Source organism: Battus philenor, unplaced genomic scaffold (assembly GCF_028537555.1).
Source record: "Battus philenor isolate CCGP_79_NKW_IND1 unplaced genomic scaffold, ilBatPhil1.0.hap1 SCAF_16, whole genome shotgun sequence".
NCBI lineage: Eukaryota > Metazoa > Arthropoda > Insecta > Lepidoptera > Papilionidae > Battus > Battus philenor.
In genome coordinates this window covers 2,075,825-2,097,077 of record NW_027181678.1, presented here as the reverse complement: position 1 = coordinate 2,097,077, position 21,253 = coordinate 2,075,825, and the positions used below count along the sequence as shown (strand labels likewise).

General features: G+C 34.9%; 3 protein-coding genes across 3 annotated transcripts in view; 1 reads left to right on the top strand and 2 right to left on the bottom strand.

Moving 5' to 3' along the window:
- Positions 1-928: 928 nt before the first annotated feature.
- Positions 929-3,323, bottom strand: LOC137919593 (mucolipin-3-like). Its single transcript, XM_068762721.1, has one exon. It carries the CDS (start codon positions 3,071-3,073, stop codon positions 1,277-1,279), a length of 1,797 nt encoding a protein of 598 aa, XP_068618822.1. The 5' UTR covers positions 3,074-3,323; the 3' UTR covers positions 929-1,276.
- Positions 3,324-3,889: 566 nt separating this feature from the next.
- Positions 3,890-11,627, top strand: LOC137919224 (lipid droplet-regulating VLDL assembly factor AUP1-like). The gene is made up of 8 exons (XM_068762231.1): positions 3,890-4,065; positions 4,174-4,340; positions 5,676-5,788; positions 7,073-7,146; positions 8,057-8,190; positions 9,113-9,315; positions 10,089-10,248; positions 11,287-11,627. The coding sequence occupies exons 1-8, from the start codon at positions 4,028-4,030 to the stop codon at positions 11,550-11,552; spliced, it is 1,155 nt and encodes a 384-aa protein (XP_068618332.1). The 5' UTR covers positions 3,890-4,027; the 3' UTR covers positions 11,553-11,627.
- Positions 11,628-14,068: 2,441 nt separating this feature from the next.
- Positions 14,069-21,253, bottom strand: part of Prp16 (ATP-dependent RNA helicase l(1)G0007) — a 140,800-nt gene continuing 133,615 nt past the window's right edge. Inside the window, exons 15-21 of the mRNA XM_068762701.1 lie at positions 20,466-20,563; positions 19,574-19,801; positions 18,879-19,050; positions 17,533-17,674; positions 16,941-17,101; positions 14,426-14,666; positions 14,069-14,307 (exon numbers count right to left, since the gene is read on the bottom strand). Coding sequence (XP_068618802.1) covers positions 14,121-14,307; positions 14,426-14,666; positions 16,941-17,101; positions 17,533-17,674; positions 18,879-19,050; positions 19,574-19,801; positions 20,466-20,563 — 1,229 coding nt within the window. The 3' untranslated portion in view covers positions 14,069-14,120. The remainder of the gene's footprint in view (positions 14,308-14,425; positions 14,667-16,940; positions 17,102-17,532; positions 17,675-18,878; positions 19,051-19,573; positions 19,802-20,465; positions 20,564-21,253) is intronic.

Sequence of the window (21,253 nt, the reverse complement as noted above, 5' to 3'; positions counted from 1 at the left end):
TCTGTGTAATATATACCGTCTAAAAAACCTTTTCCTTTCAAAACTAAGGCAATGCTTGTGCAATCAATCACTCTCTCTATAATTAATTCTATTAATTCTACAGGGATGTATGATATTTTGATCTGAATGCAGACCTTTTTAACAAACTAGACCGCTTTCTGAATATTTGCATACAGTTCTCAGCTAAAATGGCCGCCTATCCGACAGCGCCGTTCTCTGCGTGCACTCACTACACTTTTCTCCCACCTCACGTAATTATTTCACACGTTAAAACACTTAGCTCCTCGAGCAATCATTTACTGAGATGTCCCCCCCCCCCCCATGGTACTGACTTTACTCACTCTTCTCTGGAACGCGCTCCCCCTCGATATTAAGATGATCAGGAGTAGTTGTTGCGCATTTAAAGCGAAGGTTCGAGAGCTGTTGTTTGACTTAAAATCATCAGTACAGCTGGATTTTATTATATTTATATAAATATATAGATATTTAAATATATTTGGGGGACTGCAAAGTAATGTCGTTTCTGTCGATTACAGAAAAACCGGTTGATTTGTTAACGCTCCGGAATTGAAAATTTGTGTACTAGATGGGAAAAGGTTGTCGATAATGAAGGTGAATATATTGTTAATTAGACAAAAACTTGTTAAAATTGTAGTAGTGACATTACTTTCTGGTCCCCCTATTATGGTACTACTACAATTATATTGTGCAGTAATTAGTATATTTATATAAGGTGTTTATTTTCCTTCTCAATTTGATTTTACTTTTTCACCTACCTTTATTAATTTATCTCTGCACAACCAAATGGTTAACTGGCAGAAAATGCCTTCAGCATTAAGTTCACCATTATACATAAAATGTATAGAAAGTGTTAAATAAATAAGTAACATATGAATCTCAAACATATATTTTATAATAAATGCGGAAATGTTCTTCGCACATCGAACACATGACCACATATTTGATATCAAATAATTGCCACGATTGTTACAATTTACGCCCTCACTATCAGAAATGACACAATACAAATAAAACAACACAATACAAATGAAATTTATTATGCTTATTCCATATGCACGATCATACATAAAGTACATAAAATAGATTTCATAACATTCAAACATTGATCTCTTTACATTCTTTGGTAACCAGTAACAATTACATTAACATTACAGTAGCAAGACAATTACTAATATCTACAAATAGATTCTTATATACAATAACAATAAACATGGCTTCCTAATATTAATTTAAATTTACATAAATAATAAGGAGCCTATATATTGAATGTCGACCCTCCATTCCCAATTTTTGAGTATGCACTGCGATAGAAGTTGCAGCAACAAAGGGAATTCATTATTGCATTCAATGAAGACGAGCTCGGTGTTCTGTACAATCCTGAGGACACTTCCTCTATGCTCGCTTCCCCAATGAAAGCTTGCAGGTCACTCTTTGGGAACCCTTCACTATAGTACTGCTTAATAGTATCATATGCATCCATGATTACAGATATAAATAAACTAAGCACAACATATATATAAAGACTTATAAATGAATATAAGTACACACGGCTAAACCACCACAGCATTGGTGACTTCTTTGACATAACGGAGAAGGTTGCAAACATATCATCGCCATTTATCAGAGAGAAAAGACACTCTGAAGTTGTAGCTAGAGATCGGAACTTCATGTGATATGGACCAAGTATTAACCAACCGCAGAACATGAAACCAGCGTAAAGTAACAATGCACAGCAGGAGAACCTAAATATTGTTGGTGCAGCCTTCTTCAATGTTAGAATAACAACATTGTAAGTCTTAAAAAAGCCCAAGTATCTCAATACTCCGAACCATACCAATAGGTTACCCAAACCTAAGAATAAGGAACAAATGTTCCACTGATCATTGGTAAAGTGGTTCCTTTCAATTTGTTCCTTTATTGCAGATCCCATAATAATAAGTAAATCATTGATAATTATCATTATATACCATACATTTAGGAATTCAAGACGGCCATCTAAACTGAGCTCTTTGTTGTAAGCTCTTCGGAAAAATTGCACGGTTAGTTCCTTTAGCAGCTGAGCCCTGTAAATTGCCCGACTGCATAATATAAGGGAAGCAGAACATATCAAAATTACCAAGATGTTAAGTATGCTGCGTAGAATCTGATTAATTTGATTATCTGTTATATAAGCTTTGTCACCGTTACAAACAAGCTTGTATGGCTCTGCTTCCAGCATCAAAGACATTTGTCCATCATGATCTTCATTATCAAATATAATTTCAACATCAAACCTAACACATTCCGGTGGTGTGATAGGTCCAGCTGCACGAAAGTTTATAGTTTTGATAGAAAACATCAATTTTGCCCGTACCAAAGCAGCAAAGTTTATTTCCAAGCCAGCATTCTTAATATAAGATTTTGATTGTAACAGCTTGCCTTTGGGCATTGTAAAATTAATACACTTTTCAACTATTTCAGAATTAAATTCATAACTTTCATTAAATCCATGGATAATGCCTTTCTTGTAGTTATACTGACAGAACACTGGGTCAGGTCTGTTGTTGTTGTCATCATTGTAAGAGTAGGGACCAATCGCATTGGATAGATTAGTATACCCAGCATATGCATAATCTAAAGTATTGTAAAATTCATCTACTTTGTACACAGCAAGAGGCCCTGCTCCAGGTGGATAGGCGTTAATTTCCCTTGTAGAGTCCCAACCGAGTAAAAAAAGGTGCGAGAAACTGATCCGATTGTCCCAAGTGTAATTCACATGGTTATATCTGTTATGTGCAAAGAGACATAGCTGGAACGTCACAAGTACTATCTTGATGACTTGCACTACAAATTTGAAAGGAAACTTACGCTTCGCTTGCCATTTTTCAATCGGATTCATAAAAAAAAACCGCAACTTACGACGCATTTTTTCCTCCACTTGATTGTGATTGGCGGAGGTCGATGCACAGGCAGCATATCCTTGATTATTTCCGCGGTTACCTCGGTTATTATCTTGCACCTTAGCTTCTTGCTCTTCTTCTGAGCAAATATTATCATCCGCGGGTGATTGCATCTTATTCAATAATATTATTTCCACTAAAATTGCGAATAATAATAAAGATCAGATGGTTAAGTAAATAAAAGGATGTCCTTTCATGTAAGAGTAATCTTTAGATACTTTCGTATCTACTAAATTGTCTTTAATTTAGTAATTAATAAAATAAAACATGATTTCGCAGAAACTGCGAATACGGTAGAAAGTATGATACACAAATAAAAGAAAAAGGTTGACTAGAAACAAATCCGTACACGGTATGCTTTATAGTGACTGCTCACATGAGATGACATTGAAGAACAAACAAAATATTTATCTAAGAAATTCAAATATTATCTGTATTTACAATAAGTGGCCGGATGACTGGTTTTCTCTCCGCTTAATATACAATCTACAATAAATAAAACTTTTTATTCAAATACGTTTTTTATTAAATAGACTGGGTTAACAATTTTTAAGTAGAAGGTTGCAGATATAATATATAATTTATCATTTTATAGCTAACGAAAAAATAGAAACTCGAATATTTGAATTCAATAAATGAATCTGGAGCTGAAGTTTCAAAAATTTAAAATCAGTAAAAAGCAATTATATTTAATATAGCACAAGCAAGAACGTCTCAAAATAAAAAAAAAAAGAGTAGGTCAAAATCAAGTACTCCTAGAATATTTGTGATAATTTTGATACGTTTATTTTTGATAGAAGAATCATTTTCATTATTTACTACAAATTTTACAATTTGAGTAAAAAGTAAATTAAAAACTGGAAGTAAAAAGTATTTAAAGTCCACCTGTGTTTATCTGTCATATCTATCAGTCAAACTGACTATTTTTGTCTGTGTGAAGTGTCGTGCAATACTTGAGAATTTTCTTGGAGAGAAATTTTTAATTTCCTCACAAACTTTAAAACCAACAAGTTAACTTTATAACGGCCGTGTCATGCAATAAATCTTCCGTAATTAAAAATTAGACAATGGCCTTAACGGTGGATAAACTATTTAATAAACACAGGTAATTAATGAGTTTATATTTAGGAGAAAGTTTTTATAACTTTATCTACAATTGAAGATTACGATGTGTTTTTTCATTCAATTCGGTACAGTTACTTTTGCATTTCAGATTATCGGGCGATAATGTACTCCAGTTTCTGTTATATTTGCCAATTGGCATACTCTTAATGTCTATTAGGATAATTCTCGCTCTAATATTATGGATTGCATCAATAATTCTTCCCGACAAATCAGGCGTCAGACAAATGTTGTCCACGCTGGCCTGCTGGACGTTTGGTAAGGATAATATTGTCATAATTAAAATTACATTGAAAAAACTTAATGTTTCCATCTATATCTCTTAATATCACACTATACATGTAAAATAAATAAGTTGGTTAACATCTACAAATTCACGACAATGTTAAGATAGACACAAAATATTTTTATGAATAACTTAGTATTTATGTAATTTTCCTTACAAGTGTAACTCAAATCAATTTTACATATCTTTTAGAATGAGGTTGTCAATTTAGATGGTTATAGCACTTTTGTTGTTATCAAGGTGAGGATTGGTTTGCCTTCTCTCTTCTTTATTTTCACCTGTACCTGAAATAAATGCTTTGGGTAGTAAGAAATGCCTTGGAATGTAGATGTATCTAAAGTATGAGGTAGAGTTTTTGTAATTCACTTAAAATGGAGGCTGCAGGGTAATACTACATTTTAAGTCCAATTAAGTCAGTTTAATCAGGGATGTTTGTGGGGTGTTGTATACAATTGCCATGGTGTCAGATATGATTGTTTACCTATGCATGTAAACAAAGATATGTGTGCATATGTGATACAGTATTTTCTGATGACACTATGATACAAAATAGAGTTTTTGGAGGTAAATATCTTCAGTTAAGCTGATGTAAGTTAGTGTGATGTATGTAAGTTAATGCGAGGATTTAATCCTAACTTATATATTCATAATTTGAAGCATCATTATTGAAAGCTTCATCAAACTATCTTGATGTTAAATAAGTGAGTTTAAGTGTACTATAGCCCTAAACATGCTATATCGGAACAAGAAATTGCACCATGTGGTGACCTTCAGGGGAGGCCTATGCCTTTTAGTAGTCATCTATTGGCTGAAAAGAAGAAGATTGTAAATTTGATGCTTTCTTCTATTCAAGTCGAGATATATTTGATTTAAAGTATATGTTATTAATATCACTTGACAATAAAGTTTCAGATAAACTAAGTTATTTATTTTCTAACAAGTTATGGCACAAGATGTACTTTTAGTCAATTAGGTGTATTTTAATTACAAATTTATACACCAAAATGATGTCCATAAATAAAAGTTGAAAATGTTATTTCTTTTAATATAAATTTATTATAAAATAATAATTATGATTCAATATAAAATAATGTTTCATTTTGTTCTGAGAGATTAAAAATTGCTTGCTATTTAAGTCTTATCTATAACATGGGATGTCCATACAAGATGGATAGATGAATTTCTTAAGTTAGTTGGAAGATGCTGAATGCAGGCTGCTACTGGTGCTATCGCAAATCTATGGGGAGCCCTATATCTAGTAGAGGGTGTGTTATGTCTGATGATGATGAAGTATTTCACATTTTTAGGTGTGTTTGTAAAATTGCGAGGAAACAGAGATCCAAGATGCAGTGTTATGGTTGCAAACTATGTGTCCTGTTTAGACTCGCTGGCGGCGGCTCATGTTCTTGGCACAATAAGTGTAAGCAATCAATATTATCTTGTTAATTTTACTCATAATTTATATTTATTTTATTCATTGTGAGATCTGTGCTGCAGCCAATTTGGTAAAATCTAGAATCAAAATGATTTTTCAAATTGAACCATGAGGTTTCTAAAGGCATCCTGACTGCAAAGAGACCACAGGAAACTCGGATAGGATTCTTTTTTACTACTTTCACAAAATTTTTAATTTAGTCCGAGTGATACATTTCTGTGCTTCATTATTTATTTTCTGTAATATGGTATTTAATTAGATAAAAGTTAGTTATCATGAAGCTACATCATAAGACTGTCTTGCAATTTGAAGGATAGTCAAAAGTCACAGACACAATGCTGCACTAAAGTATATGACTATATCAGGGATAGCCAAACTGCGGCTCGCAAGCAACATTAGGCTTTCGATAAATGTACCTAAGCTCCCTTTTCATTCTAGTGCTATAATATTTAAAAAATAATTCCCCTAACATACAAAAATCGAACAGTATTAACTAACTAGTATCTAAAACAATTATCGAGAACTATTGCCTGGTGAATATTATCAAGAGAATTATATTCTACTTTTAATATTCATAACGCTGTACATATTTTCAAACTCATATATTTATTTAATTAGGCTTTTTGAATTTCAATGACTGCATGAAAAACAATAGAAATTTTGAAAAATGGCCCAAGCTATCTAAGAGGTTGACCACCCCTGGTTTATATAATTAGAGGTCATATCCCCATATCTAGGAATACACAGTGTGATGATGTTCGGTGGCGTCAATTTTCATAGCTTTTTTAAATAAAGAAATCTGTGTGTACCAAAATGCTTGTAATTGTAAAGATATTCATAATTTAAACTTCGATACCTCACAAATTATTTTAAATATATTGTCTCAATGTGGTTGGTTGGTTGCAGCAATCAAACAATATTGCATTCATTTATCATCATGGCTTGCTTTAGTTTGGTCAAGCCCTCTTGACATTGCCAGCAATCACAGAATCAGGAATCTTGGAAACCCCCACTTTAAATATACAAGTGATATTTATATTGAACTAGTTTATGCAACAGACATTGTTCTGTATTTGTTATATTACTTATATAATCAATTAGAAACATAATTAATTAGAAAAGTAAAAAAAACTTAGTTTTGAGCTTCACTGGAAATTGTAATTTTTATCATTGGAATTTTTTAAAATGGTATTAGAAAACTTATAAGGATAATGAAGCCTTACATATTATTAAAAAAAATAAGTTTAATTAAGTTAAAATTCATTTTAGCTAAGAAAATGGAAGGTGCCGCCATTTTTTGCATCGACCTTGGGAATACGGAACGCGTCACAGTTTATAAGAAAGTATGTGATATTTATAGATATAATTTATGTAAAGAAAGTGTGTTTGTTTTTATATGGCAGCCAATGCTTTTCTCTATATATTATTTTCAATACTTATTTATTATATATGAAGTTAATATAACAGTAAATGATGTTATTTGATATATCAAAATGTACATGTGTATTTTTAAAGCATATCTGCCTTTTGAGCAGTGTTAGCTGAGGTGGAGGATTTGCGATTGTATGTCGCGGATTCGATTACCGAGATACAACAATAATTAATTATATGGGATTGTCACTACTACTACATACAAGTTTCAAGAGGATGGACAGCAGTCTGTCAAGCCTGGCGATCATGATATATTCCCCCATATATATCTTGGAAGGAGACCATGACATGCAATGGGCATCTACGTGCTGAAAGTACAATATAATGTTATGCTGATAAAATATGTAAAAATTAACTATTTTTTGAGTTGTTACTTCACAAGCTTTTGTCTGGCTTGCCCATTTACATTTTATATATTCATAGCATTATAGAAATAAAACTTTGCAGTGAATTTGGTAGTGAAAATGGTCTCCCATCTTAGGCTTTATTGGTAAAGCTATGTCCAGGATTTCTTAAAGAAATTCAATCAGGGTTAAGATCCATAGAGAAATGAAAGCAAGTGACTTAACCCAGTGCAATGATAAGTTAAAGTGGCAGTAGGCAAGCCTCCACCAGTACCAGGTATAACAGATCACTGGCTTCATAGGGTGGACAGACAACTTGGTACAGGGTTGTGGACAGGAGCTGGATGAAGGCACTTTGAAGCAATCTTATAGTCAGGTCCATCCAACAGTACAAGTCCCACTCCGGCTAAAATAATGAGGATATAGTTAGTTGTACATTTCTTCCTATAATTTCTACATTATAATTAAATATTTTCAGGCAACACTTTGCTGACAGCCCCAGCAAACCTGTCTTGTTACAGCCAGAAGGCGGACCAACAAATGGCAAAGCACTGCTCAAGTTTACGGAGTGGCCATTTCCAATTGGCAATAAAGTGCAACCCGTGGCTATAAGTGAGTGCATTTTTATTATATTCATCATTTAAATGTACATTGCATCGCTTATAAAAGGTGTATAATTTTTAAATACGAAATTTTACGTTTTTTAAGTTTACCCATTTTGTTGTCAATTAATGTATGACATACATTATTTATAATTTAATTATTTCGGAAATAATATATAATGGTAATACAGTAAGACAAGACTTTTTCAAATTTGGAATACTGCATATTAAAATTACTTATTGTTTACAATCTGTCCTTGCAGACTTTGTACAGCCACAAGTTATTGTCCTGATGTTTTTAAATACAAAAAATAAAATTAATGCAATATATTTCAAAGTGACAACTTTATAAACGTTGATTGGAAATTGACATAGATTTTAAGGTTTTGCTGACAAATGAGCTATTAATTTACACCTTTTAGAACTAATCAGTCTGTATAATATTAATTCTGATAATACGTAGATAAATAATGATAACTGAATTATGTATTTGTAGTTTGATAGATTTTAAGTAAGCTACTTTTTATTGTTGCATATATTTAAAAAAAACTTGTTTCAATCATGTGCATTTATTTTACTATTTTGTGTTTAAATAGAACATTGGAAATTTTGTTGGCAAATCTATAGAAATAAATAAAATTAGAGTGCATGTTTGTGATACTAAAATAACTGCATTTAACTTCATTCTTATGAATGTATATATGGTACATACTTTGTATTTCTATCTGATTGACATATCCAGCTGTGGACAATCTACTGCTGAAATGATGATGTAGATACTGCATCTGTTTTAGAGAGCAATTTGGTAGAAACATCGTCTTATTAATATATTTGATCACTAATATTTGAAGTGATATGCAAGATGCACATGAGATATTTGGAAACAAGGCTGGGGATGGATTCAGTATATAAAAAAAGAACTAAATTTCCAGGTGTTGAGCGTCCTATGAGCAATGTGTCGGTGAGGAGTGCAAGTGGGAGCCGGGACGGGTTTCCATGGGCGGACGCATTGTGGTTCCTGTGTGCGCCGGCCACTGTGTTCACGGTGCGCGCGCTGCCGCCCATCGAGCGTGGTGACGATGACGATGCGGCCTTCATCACTCGCGTCACGTCAGCTCTCGCGGATTCCTTGCATGTAAGTGGTTTTACTGGAGTTTCTGAACTGTCTTCATTACCATCATAATGTTCTACTCTGTCCTTCATTTGTCTTGTTCCAGTAACTTGCACTGGTTAGTTGAACCGTATATGTTACTAGTACATGAATATTTTTGGATGGTCATTATTTGCCTTAGTGGTAATTTATTGACCTAACTTACTCTAAAGTCCCAGTAGCATGAGTAGATCGTAGAGTGCGTTTAGTCAAAAACATCTATTAAGGTACCAAAGATCAAGGCTTCTTGGCTAGTGTCTCTATATACTACAATTTTATTGGACTGGATGCCTATGGAACTTACATCGCTTAGGTTGACTCCTTAGAGGGAATAGGTTCCAACGTCTGCTTGGGCTGTCACTCTGATAATACTTGTTCAGCAACCTTGACTTACTTTGTTGCCTGGCTATCATTATTACATCGGAAAGTGTTAGTGCTGGTAGAAGAAGTGGTGGAAGAAACTCCAGTAATGTAAACATAAAATGATGGAAGGCATTTTGTTGTCTTCTGTGATGACCCAACCATGATGGTGCACTTGATAGCCGACCATCCCGCCTTCGGAGGGCTTCGATTCGACTCTGAATGCCTGTTAGGAAAAAAAATAGATGAGCATCACTTCCATAATAAAATATGATGCACAGTGGCCTCAATTACTACAGGAGGGTCATTAAAAACGTAATTTGAAGCAATAAAAGTTACGAGTTAATAAGGTGACCTTGACAGGTAATAAGAATAGTTTGCTATAATTTAATTTACAGGTGGAAGTGACGGAATTCAGATGGGAGGACCTGCCCGGGGCGCGGGCTAATCGCAGCGCGCAGGGCTCCGCTGGACCTTCCAGCTCACTGGTTCGCATGGCCCGGCAGGTGCGCGAGGTGCTACCGGCTGTGCCCGAGCGAGACGTCTTGCGTGACCTGGGTGAGTTCTGTCAGCTCTTAGATAAAATGTAATTTATAAGGGTTATATAAATAACAAAAATACTTGGTTCTATTGGTCATGCAGTAATTTTAGAATGTCTTTACCGATTTTTTTTTCATTTACTATAATTTTTTTAATACCCTATATTACACACGTTAGAAAAGAAATACATAAATTAAAAATAACAAAAAAAAAAATTAACTAGAAATTTGTTTATAATAAGAAAAATATAGTGCGGTATAAACTTGTGATATTATTAATTGGTAATAAGACTTTTAATTAATTTATTTGTAGTAAGGACTTAATATGTACAAAATAATAGTGTATGAGGAGACTTTGTTACTTGAAATAGCTTTACACAGGATGGTTTGATAATTGATGTAAAATCGAGTAGTGAAGGATTTATAGTTCTTAAGTCTCACCCAGTATAATGTAAGCACTCTGATATTTATATATATATATACATATATATATATATATATATATATATATATATATATATATATATATATATACATTATTTTTCTATTGGAGTGACAGTAATAACTCCTAATAGTATAGTTTACATAGACAATTAATAATTTTTATTTTTTAAAATCCGAATTTATAAAACGAATTTTCTTACTACATTGTGTTTTAATTTCTAAAGCCCTTGATTTTTGGATAGGGTGTGGTTTTGCATAACGTACGTCAATAGACAGAAAATGAGCAATTTCAAAGCTTTTATACTTATAACCAATATCATCAAGAATATGGTAATAATGACCAGCAGCTATCTGTCTATTCAAACAATTTTAACATGGTTTTACATTGTTTATATAAAGTCGATTTAAGTGAAAGAGACTGCCACCTGAATCAACTTCATATAGTAATGTGATGTTGACAGAAATTGTTCAGCCATATGTGAATAATGTTTTCTTAACATATAAATGAAAACTGCTGTAAATACCCCGATTTTAGTGCGAAGATATTTAGGTTAAAGGATAACAATTGATTAGATTATTATGGGACATTAACAATATAAAACGTTTTTTTTAGCAAGGACACGCAGCGTGGATGTGACGATAACGAACTTCCTAGAGGGCATCACGCCCTACACGCCGGAGCCCGAGCCCGTCGCGGAGCCCCAGCCGGGTCCGTCGCAGGCGCCGCCCAAGTACGTGACCCCTGTACCCACTGGAGTCTTTCCAAAGAGCGCCAAGGAACGACAGCTCAGCTTTCAGGAGAGGAAGGCGCAGATGATCGCGGAAGCCAGGAAACGATACATCGAGAAGCACGGACTCAACGTTGCGCTCAACTGCTGAGATCAGTGTGGTCTTACGATAAATTGTATATTGAGTCTATAGTGATAATTGAAATTAATTAAAATTGTGATACGAGGACTGCATTTTGATTTCTAGGTTGAATGCATAAGCAATAAATATTAGATGCACGCACTTGCTAAATGAAATTATGTAAAAATAGACATCTAAACTTTTGCGCATGCATCTTAATGCAAAAATACGAAAAATTTAAACTATTAAAAAATAGCAATATCCTTCTGAAGGTGTAATATAAAACAATTTAAATCTACAGAAAATTCTGCCAAATCTTCCAGGAGGCTGTTTAAATTTTAATATTAATTGCATTCACACTGAAATTTCAGAAGTAATTTTATTAGATTTATGGTTAGTATTATGACTAACATAATTGGCATCATGCATTCTATAACAAGTTTTTAATTTTCATTTCAAACTAGTTTTGATGTATTTCTTTGAAAAAAATTATATTTCCAAGTATACAAGTCAATTTATCGTAATATTACAGTATATAATATGACATAAGATAGAAATCTGAAAACTGCAGTATTTGAAATAACGAAAGGCAATTCACTACCAGTGCCTAAATAATTTAGTTATTCATTTAATTGTAAGTGAAAATTATTATTTTCGTAATCATTTTAAAATAAGAACTTTATAGATAGTATTTTTTCTGCATGCACCATACTTTCTACCTCCGCTTTTTTAAAAAAAAAAAAAACAAAATTGAAAATTTGTTATAATATTAACTCGATTTCATGATTTAATTATTTCATTATAATATAAAATGTATGTTTTTAATTATTTTTATATCCCACATTTAAACGTCTTAATGACAGTTTTACGTTGACATTTCCCACGCTTTTTGCTGTCATTAAACTTATTTCAATTTTTAAATTTAAAACATGGATTTGTGAAATTTATAACAAAAATCACATTTTTTTATAAAGGGTTGGAAAGTTGTTTCGATTTAAGTGTATAAATTTAGCTGATTTAATTACTATTTGGTGCCGAAATCAAGTTAAATTGTTAATAATTTATAAGGAGAGTTTATTTTTATATAATAAAGTTCAGATTACCCTTATTGTATAGGCACCGGAAAGTAATGTCGCTTTCTTAAGTTAAATTCACACGACTACATTTTTAACAAGTTTTTATTTCTAATCAACAATAAATATACCTTCGTTATCAACAACCTTTTGCTGTCTAGTATACAAGTTTTCAACACCGGAGCGGTAAAAATCAAAAGGTTTTTCTGTAAAATATGTCGACAGTAACGACATTACTTCCTGGTTCCCCTGACATTACAAAAGGCAGTGAAATGTTATGCAATAATAAGATAAAATTTTTAAAACTTGAAAATGTCCTCTAAAATCCTTAGGGTCATAATTTAGGCCAATACGTCAAAAAAATTCCAAAATTCCCGTTTTAAGAGATTTGTTAGTTTTTAAAAATGGCGTCCATTACCAGAGACGCAGATCTCTTTAATTCGTATATATAACGTACATGTTATTGTTTTTGCTGTCGTTCCTCATTTAAGGAAGAAATGATATCTTATCGCTTCGCGTTATCTAAGTGATTACATTAAAAATAAGACAGTAGTTTTCTTTTTTTTTCATTAAAAATGTATTTTAAGTTGAAAAATAAAATGGTATTTTTGAACAGTTTTTTTTGTTTTATTTAAATATATAATTATCCTAAATTATACTAAAGTATTTCAGTATACAAATTATCAAAAATTATTAATAAAAATTATGATTATTTATTCAAGACATTATTAAATCACCAAAGTGATCACTCTAAAATTCATTTTATTTATTTATATATTCGCTACTAACTTTTGACTATGCGAGGACTGTTGGGGCAGCTTTTTATTATGACAGCTGATAGATGCCATGTTGACCAGTCTTTCGACCTTTCAAATCTTCACTATATCGGCTGTCTTAAACACGCTGCATTCACCGGCCCATGGTCGATACACGAGAACCTTTTGGTCCTAATGGCTGTTGGTTGCACGAACAATATTCCTCGTCCACCGCCACTTCAGATGACCAATTTTTCTGGACCTATATATATTCTTTTACAAAGTGACCTCGTGTCTTCTTATGTCTATCGTAAACGACCACGATTCATAGCCATGAGTCACCACCGGCAACAGACAAAAACCACGTTTCGGAACTTCTAGAAAGCTGCCCATCCGAGTTGGGATCGGCGTGTGATCTTTTTTTCGAAAGAGAGATCACACTAAGTAAACGTAAAGCTTATTCTAAGTATTCCCAGTGGTAACTTAGAAATATTTACGAAGTACGGACATCTCATTTTAGTTTTGATGGTATAATAAAAATTCTTAACCTATTATTATGATTTCTTTTATTATCTTATATATTAGGGTAAGCATTTTAAATTTATTTAGAGATACATCAGATAGGTGATCAATATGGACGCAAAGGAGCATTTTCTCCGGCATTGGTTCTGTGTTATATGAGAGTGACCACATTTCATACATTGAGGTAAAACTAACATTTCTATTATTATATTGATTTCTTTTATTATCTTATAGTAAGGTTAACACAACTAAAGGCCAAGCCTGTGCGGAGTACGTCGCGGCGTGTTGAGGCCTGGCGTGGCGACCTCCTGCTTAACAGGCACGTCTTCGTCCCTCTTCCTTTTTTCTTCTGCCATCTTCTGCTCCGCTTCCTTCATCTCCTCCTCCATTCGTTGCAAGTGGACGGCTGCTTCCTTCTTCTTATCGCGGTTTGATCTGCAATACATAATTAATGTATGGTGTGAATAGTGCCCTAACATAACTAAAATATAAGTTAGTCATGAGAAAGTTATTAGGATTAAGTAGAATAAACACCAGGGTGTTTTGTACTGACTTGCCGGTCTCCTTGACGGAGAAGAACATGGGGCCGAGTTCCGCGAGCCAGCGCGCGTCGACGGCGGTGACGCAGTGCATGTACTCGCGGCTGGTCATGGTGAGCTCGTGGTAGACCACGTAGTCTGGGGGGCTGCCCAGGCCGAAGAGCGCGGAGGTGGGGTGCAGGTGGCAGGGCATGCCCGTGCGGCAGTTTACGTACTCGCCGATGCCCTTCAGCCGCGCCGCCTGCTGGAAGTACGCTGAAAACCAGGAAACAACCGTTAACCAGAGGAAATAAAATAAAACAAAAGATTTATATAAGATCCACGGTATGTTATGACTGATAAAAACAGGTAAAAAAATAAGATTAATAAGAATAGACATAAAAATAGAAGAAATATTATTATCAGAAATAAATATAAAAATTACATTTGTATATTACCATTACATTCATTACACGTGTCAAATGAACTTTGATACTGTAATAATCTGTGATCTAGGAATGAGAACGAGGGGAGGAAAGCGACGTGTGAAATAAGATAGGAAAGATAAGAGAAGAAATAGATTGTGAAGGACAGAAGGATAGTATATAAGAATAGGAGAAGGATGGCAGGAGATGGATGAATAAAATTAATATATTGTGAAAAAAACCTGATAGTAAAGTCCTGTCCAAAACACAGAAGGAGGAAAATAATAAAAATAACTAGAGGATATATTAGAGTGTGAATAGCAATAGCAATATCGGGCTGGGGTATGCGTATGTAAAATTTATGTCTATAGTATCTGTATGTGTAAAATACGTTTAATTTATTTATTTATTTATTCATCAATAACTTTTGACTATGCGAGGATTGTTAAGGCAGCTAGTTTTTATCATAAAAGCTAATAGATGCCCACTGCAAGACATAGGCCTCCACTTAAAGATCGACATGATGACCATGCCTTGAGCTGCATCCAATGACTTACCAGGAATTTCACTATGTCGTATATATATATACACCAATACCTCACTTTGCGTCGTGGTTACGTTCCAATAAAACACGACGTAAAGTCAATTAAGATTTTCTATAGCAAACCATGTAAAGATCGAAGATAGGTTCCAGGGTCATGAAAATACTATTTTTTAAAAAGAAAATTGACTATAGTAAACATTTAAAAAACAAAAATAATATAACTCTGCCAATAAATAAATTGGAATAATATTTACCTTTTTTTGAAACCAGAAACAACATGTAAAAATTTATATAATTTTTTTTATTCTATATATATTATATATATTACAACATCCTACGTAATTGAAACTGAACTCTTAAAATTAGCAAAACAAAGTGAAATTAAAACTGTATTTAAATTGCGTTGTTTTTTTAGTTAGAAAGAGAATCCCCGAGTTTTGATGGCATGGCGCAATTAGAAACAAGTGTTGCCATCTTAAAAAAAAATTAAAGAGTCGAACCCAAAACAACGCAACCTCGAAAATCTAACGACGCACAGTGAAAATTAGTACTAATTAAGCAGCGACGCAACTTCGAAAAAAACGCAAAACGAAACGACACAAAGCGGTCTATTTGTAATTGGTGTACATACATATACTCGTATATACTATATTATTATATTGTTGCTACTCTAGAAACTTTTGGTCATAATGGCTGTTTGTTTTACGAGCAATATGCCCTGCCCACTGCCACTTTAGACGACTAACTTTTCGGACCATTTCGGTGACTTCGATTTTACTGCGAAGTGACCTTGAGTCTTCTTATAAGGTCTATTGTAAATGACCACATTTCAGAACCGTAAGTCATCAATAGAAACAGACAATAGTGAAAGACCTTCGTCTCCATTTCGAAACTTCCAGAACGCTGCCTATTCGAGTTAGGTTCGGCGTGTGATTTCTATTTAGAAATAGAGATCACACTACGTAAACGTAAAGTAAATTCTGTGTATTATCTTTAGTATGTGTCTTGTGATGGGCCATGAAAGTGTGGGTTGTGTAGTTGAGAGGTTTATGGTTATGTTTTTTTTTTCGTACAACCCTGGTTTTGGACAGGACCTTACATTTCAAATGCGCTGTTTATTTCCTTATTTTATAATCATTAACAAACTTCTTCACAGTCAGATTTTAAATTAATTACATATTTTTGAATACTTTATCACTATCTTCATATTTTGTTATTTTTCGGTACTGTTTCTTTTGATCAGGTCCTGCAGTATTTGAGAGGCCTATCTTTATCGTCATTTATTAGTGAGGCGATGCTTTCCTCACTAATCTTTTTTCCTAGCAGGATCTTGGAATTGAAGTCCTCTGAATGTGGGACAGTTTGCCACCTGGTGTACCACGGTCTGGTCCACCTCCGGCTCACAGAAGGACGAGGGGAAGTATGGGTATGTTAAATGTGTAGTTAATAGACATCTGTATGGTTAGTGTCAGTATGAAGGGTGTGCAGGGAGGCTAGGAGATGTGGTGTGTGTGGATAAGGCTGATGCATGGGAGAGAGGAGTCGAATTTGTATGATGTGTAAGCGTGGTGGTTATCATACCAGAGCAAATGCACTCGCGCACGGTGTCCCAGCGCGTGCCGCAGGAGGCGAGCGGCAGCCGCTGCTGCTGCAAGATGTCGCGCAGCTGCGCTCGGACCTCTCGGACTTTGCGCATAGCCTTCGCATGCACGAAGTGCTCCGTGCACCACGCGCTCGAGTACCTATGCAAATAGCTTGACTATAGTTACACAATCTAGAATAGGCTGTGACTGAATCAGAACTTCTAAGACGATCGTCTCCTCTAGAGTGAACTGACGGCCTTCGCTGCGCTTACAACTCCGTGATATCCATTTTAAAACCTTAAGGCTCGACATTACATCCACGTGTCATTATTTGCGTAGGAGGTCCAAATACCACGTGCTCCGACGACCTTAAGAGGGTCAATATGCTGGATGCACGCTACTCACATTTTCCACTTCAATTCGATCAGTTATTTATTTGCAATAAACAATTTGCAGCTATTTTGGTAATCTATACGGTACCACTATAATATGATTTAAATTCTAAGAAGTACATAGTATAAAAACCTTCAATATTTTTCGTATAAGTAAGTGAGTAGCACTTCTAGTTTCTAGAACTAGACTTCACTCACCCATTTGATTTCCACTGGTTGTACAGATGCAGAAGGGTGAGGTGGTCAGACTCCGGCACCTGGAACTTCTCGCGTACCGCATCCGCCTCTTCCTCCCGACCCTGGGGCCGGTAGAATACCGAGGGTACTGACAGCATCGACACTAGAAGAACATTAATGTCAAATGAACATATAAACTTAGAACAAAAGCAATTGTAATAGTCACGCAAATTTGTAACTAATGATCAAATATCCTTCTCTCTTTTCAGCCTATAAACTCCCTTTGGAAGATGTTAGCCTCCCCCAAATATCTATGGGAATGAAAATATATCCCCAAACATACTATGATTACACATAGTAGTCTACTACTTTTGATCGTTCAAGTACTACTTGAAAGATATTAATGAAATTTCTATTATTTTTTTTATCACTTTACTTTTTTTGATGTCGTTTCAGCTTATAGAACCTCACTGCAAGGCCTCTCCTAAAATATATCTATGGGGGATATACCATAATCATCACAATTGGCAGGTGAATTGGCCATCGCAGTGCGCTTGTTATGGTATGTATGTTGTTCATCCTCTCGAAACTTGTGAGCAGTAGCAATCCTATATAATTAATGTCACAAAATGTCAATTATATAAGACTGCATCATGGGAATTAAACCCGCGACCAAAAATTGCAAGTCCCAATCCTCTACCGCTGAGTTACCACAGCTAACTACAAGTTTTTGTCAATTAAACTTTTTAAACTTCATCGTCATATCAGCTGATAGACCCCCCACTGGATGGCATAGGCCTTGTCCAAAGGTCGCCACCACGACCGGTCTTGCGCTGTCTGCATCCTGCGGTTCACCTAATAGGGGCCTATCCGCATCGCGTTCATCACCTCGTGTTCGCTACTTGAGGGTCTTTTATATTTACAAGATGAATGAGAGACATAGAGTGTATTGTATTATAAAACAGTACACGGTAATGACTTTTGACACTGAAACGTGGTCTCTCACTTTGGTCAAGTTCAAATTTACCCGTGGAGAGGGTTATGCTCGGTATTTCTATACGAGATTGAACCAGGAATGAGGAAAACCTGGAAAAATTGCAAATTGATTGCAGTGGATAAGTCATATAGCACGACGAACAGAAGGCTGTTGGGACCTAGTTCCTGTAGTGGAGATCAGGGTCCGATAAGCACACCACAACGTCTGCCCACAAGGTGGACAGACCATGTTTTCAGAAGACGCTGGATGCAGACTGCATCCAACTGGCTCTAATAAAAATCTATGGGGAAGACCTATGTTCAGTTGTAATCCTTTAACTGATATGGTCGTGATGATGGGGGCCTGGGTTAGATGATGATAAAATGCATACCGATGATGAGGACTTCAGCGCTGCATCCCATCTCAGCAGAGACGATCAGCATGTGGCACTGCGGAGGGTCGAGAGGAAACTCCGCCATCTGTCGGCCAAGAGGGGTGAGTGCTCCCGTACCGTCCAGTGCACCCAGGATCCACAGTTGGTACATCGAGTTCAGAATTGTGTCCTGAAATTTTTTAACATAGGTTACATATTATATAAACATAAACACAATTAAAACTTTATTTCTTGTAATTTTTAATAATAAAAAGTTCCGGCGTTTGATTTGGCACAGTGGAAATATGAAACTCAATTTTTAAGTTTTAACTGCTCTATATAGGGTGATTGTTTATAGGTGTGAAAGTTGTAAAGCGATGAATGTATAAGTGATTTGCAGTCAATTAATGCATGGCACAACTAATGCAAAAACTCTTGCAAAGTCTCTTGATCAATTTTCTCCCTAACAGTGTCCAGTTTTTAACTACTACGTTTCTTGCGACCACTTTCTCATCCCTACTCCATGTTGCCATCAGGTTATAATGCAGGCAATCATTAAAATTACATAGAAAAGTCAGGGTATTCTTGTGTGTCAGAAATGAATGTCAGACGACCTTTGAAGGTCATCGGAAGATGCTGAATGTAGACCACTTCAAACCTATCCTATAGTAAATAAGGTAAAAAAAATGGTTGTAGTTTATGTGGAAGGTTACCTGTGGAGGTGGATCCATGAAGTGGAAGGCGAGAAGGTCCTGCACGCCGAGCGACTTGAGCAGTAGCACTGTGTTTGCGAGGTTGGTGCGCTGAATCTCTGGTACTGTGGCAGCCAGCAGTTCATGCGTGAACTGCCGCTGCGTGTACAGGCAGAAGGCTTTACCCGGGCCTGTTCGTCCTGCGCGCCCCGCTCTTTGCCTGGCGTTCGCTTGACTCACCGGGTAGATCTGATAAAATGAGTCAAACATAAACAAATAATTTTAATAAAATAGAATAAATATTTCAAAAGGGTCACTCATCAAATTAATCCGCTTACTTCTGGATTATTTAAAGGAATCAATGTGGTTAAAAGAAGAGAAACCACATGGTTTGATTAGACAGAAAGATGATGAACATCCATGTAAAAATCTTATTATAGTTTAAGATCCGATTAAAGATAACATATAGAGCTGTTGCTTCACAAGCTGACGGAGTCATCACAACCATTGGATTTTAATATCTATTACATGCATCCATACAAGTTTGATTGGAAAAAATGTAAAAACTTTAAAGGCGACCACGATCGATATAGTACTCTACATAAATGTTGCACATCGATTTTTAGAAAGAGACAATCGGCTAATTTCGGCTTCTTAGAGCGTTTTCTCTGTCGCACGAAATACGACTGACAAAACGTCACACCGCTACTATGAGACAGAGACAGTGTGTCGCACGAAATACAACGTCTGACAAAACGTCACAAAGTTAGCGTGGGACAGAGATAGTGCTCTACGAAGCCGAAAACAGCCGATCGTCTCTTTCCAAAGGTCGATGTGCGATATTTATCGTCGGGTAATGTACGTAAAGATGACAGGATTGAATTTTTTTTCACAAACAGTTGGGTTATCTCACCTGTAGAGCGTCCATACCAATCCTCGGATTGTAGACTTTCAGCTTGCAGTATCCGCAGTCAATCACGTACATAATGCCGTCAACGGTCAGGGAAGTCTCTGGAGAGTTGATTGTAATTTTAATATAATGAAAGTATAAGGTGGCGCAAAAGTAATGTTTTAATTTGAAAGTGCTTTAAATTTTCACAAAAGGCGCCAAATGACATTGTGATTTGACATTTATGATGTTGATATATAGAGAATTGGTTGTTAACAAGTGATGGAATAGAGATATATATATATATAAATGTTATTATGACATTACTTTTGCACCATCTGACATGTTATAACATGCGTTCACTGCTCGACATAGACTACTGAAAAAAATTTAATTAGACCGAAAAGTGGACTCACCTAGTTTTCATTATTTACTTTTGCATAACTACGCCGAAAACAAGTGTTTACTATCATCTAACAGGTGGTGCGAATGTCATAATGTGCAGATAAATAGATAATTATTGAAATTATTGAGCACATACAATGCCATTTAAACCATAATATTAATATATAAACAAACATAATGCAAATATATAAACCATAGGCTTTGATCCCTGTTTAGTAATGTTTCTATTTTTATTGGTTTTTCATTGTTTGACTATAAATCATTATATGTTCTCAGTGAGATAGTTATAAGCTAATAACTGTAACTAATTTTATATTTCTAAGCTTATAAGTTTGTACTTTCTTACTGCCTTTTGTTACTGTCTATCTCCAATAAAGTAAATAAATAAATATTCAATCCTTAGTTGA

What these genes read in the sequence shown, in the direction of transcription:
- LOC137919593 (XM_068762721.1), bottom strand. Translation starts at nt 3,073, where the DNA reads ATGCAATCACCCGCGGATGATAATATTTGCTCAGAAGAAGAGCAAGAA.
- LOC137919224 (XM_068762231.1), top strand. Translation starts at nt 4,028, where the DNA reads ATGGCCTTAACGGTGGATAAACTATTTAATAAACACAG. An exon ending in AGTGCAACCCGTGGCTATAA is followed by an intron (nt 8,191 to 9,112) that starts GTGAGTGCATTT and finishes CTAAATTTCCAG; the next exon opens with GTGTTGAGCGTCCTATGAGC. An exon ending in AGACGTCTTGCGTGACCTGG is followed by an intron (nt 10,249 to 11,286) that starts GTGAGTTCTGTC and finishes CGTTTTTTTTAG; the next exon opens with CAAGGACACGCAGCGTGGAT.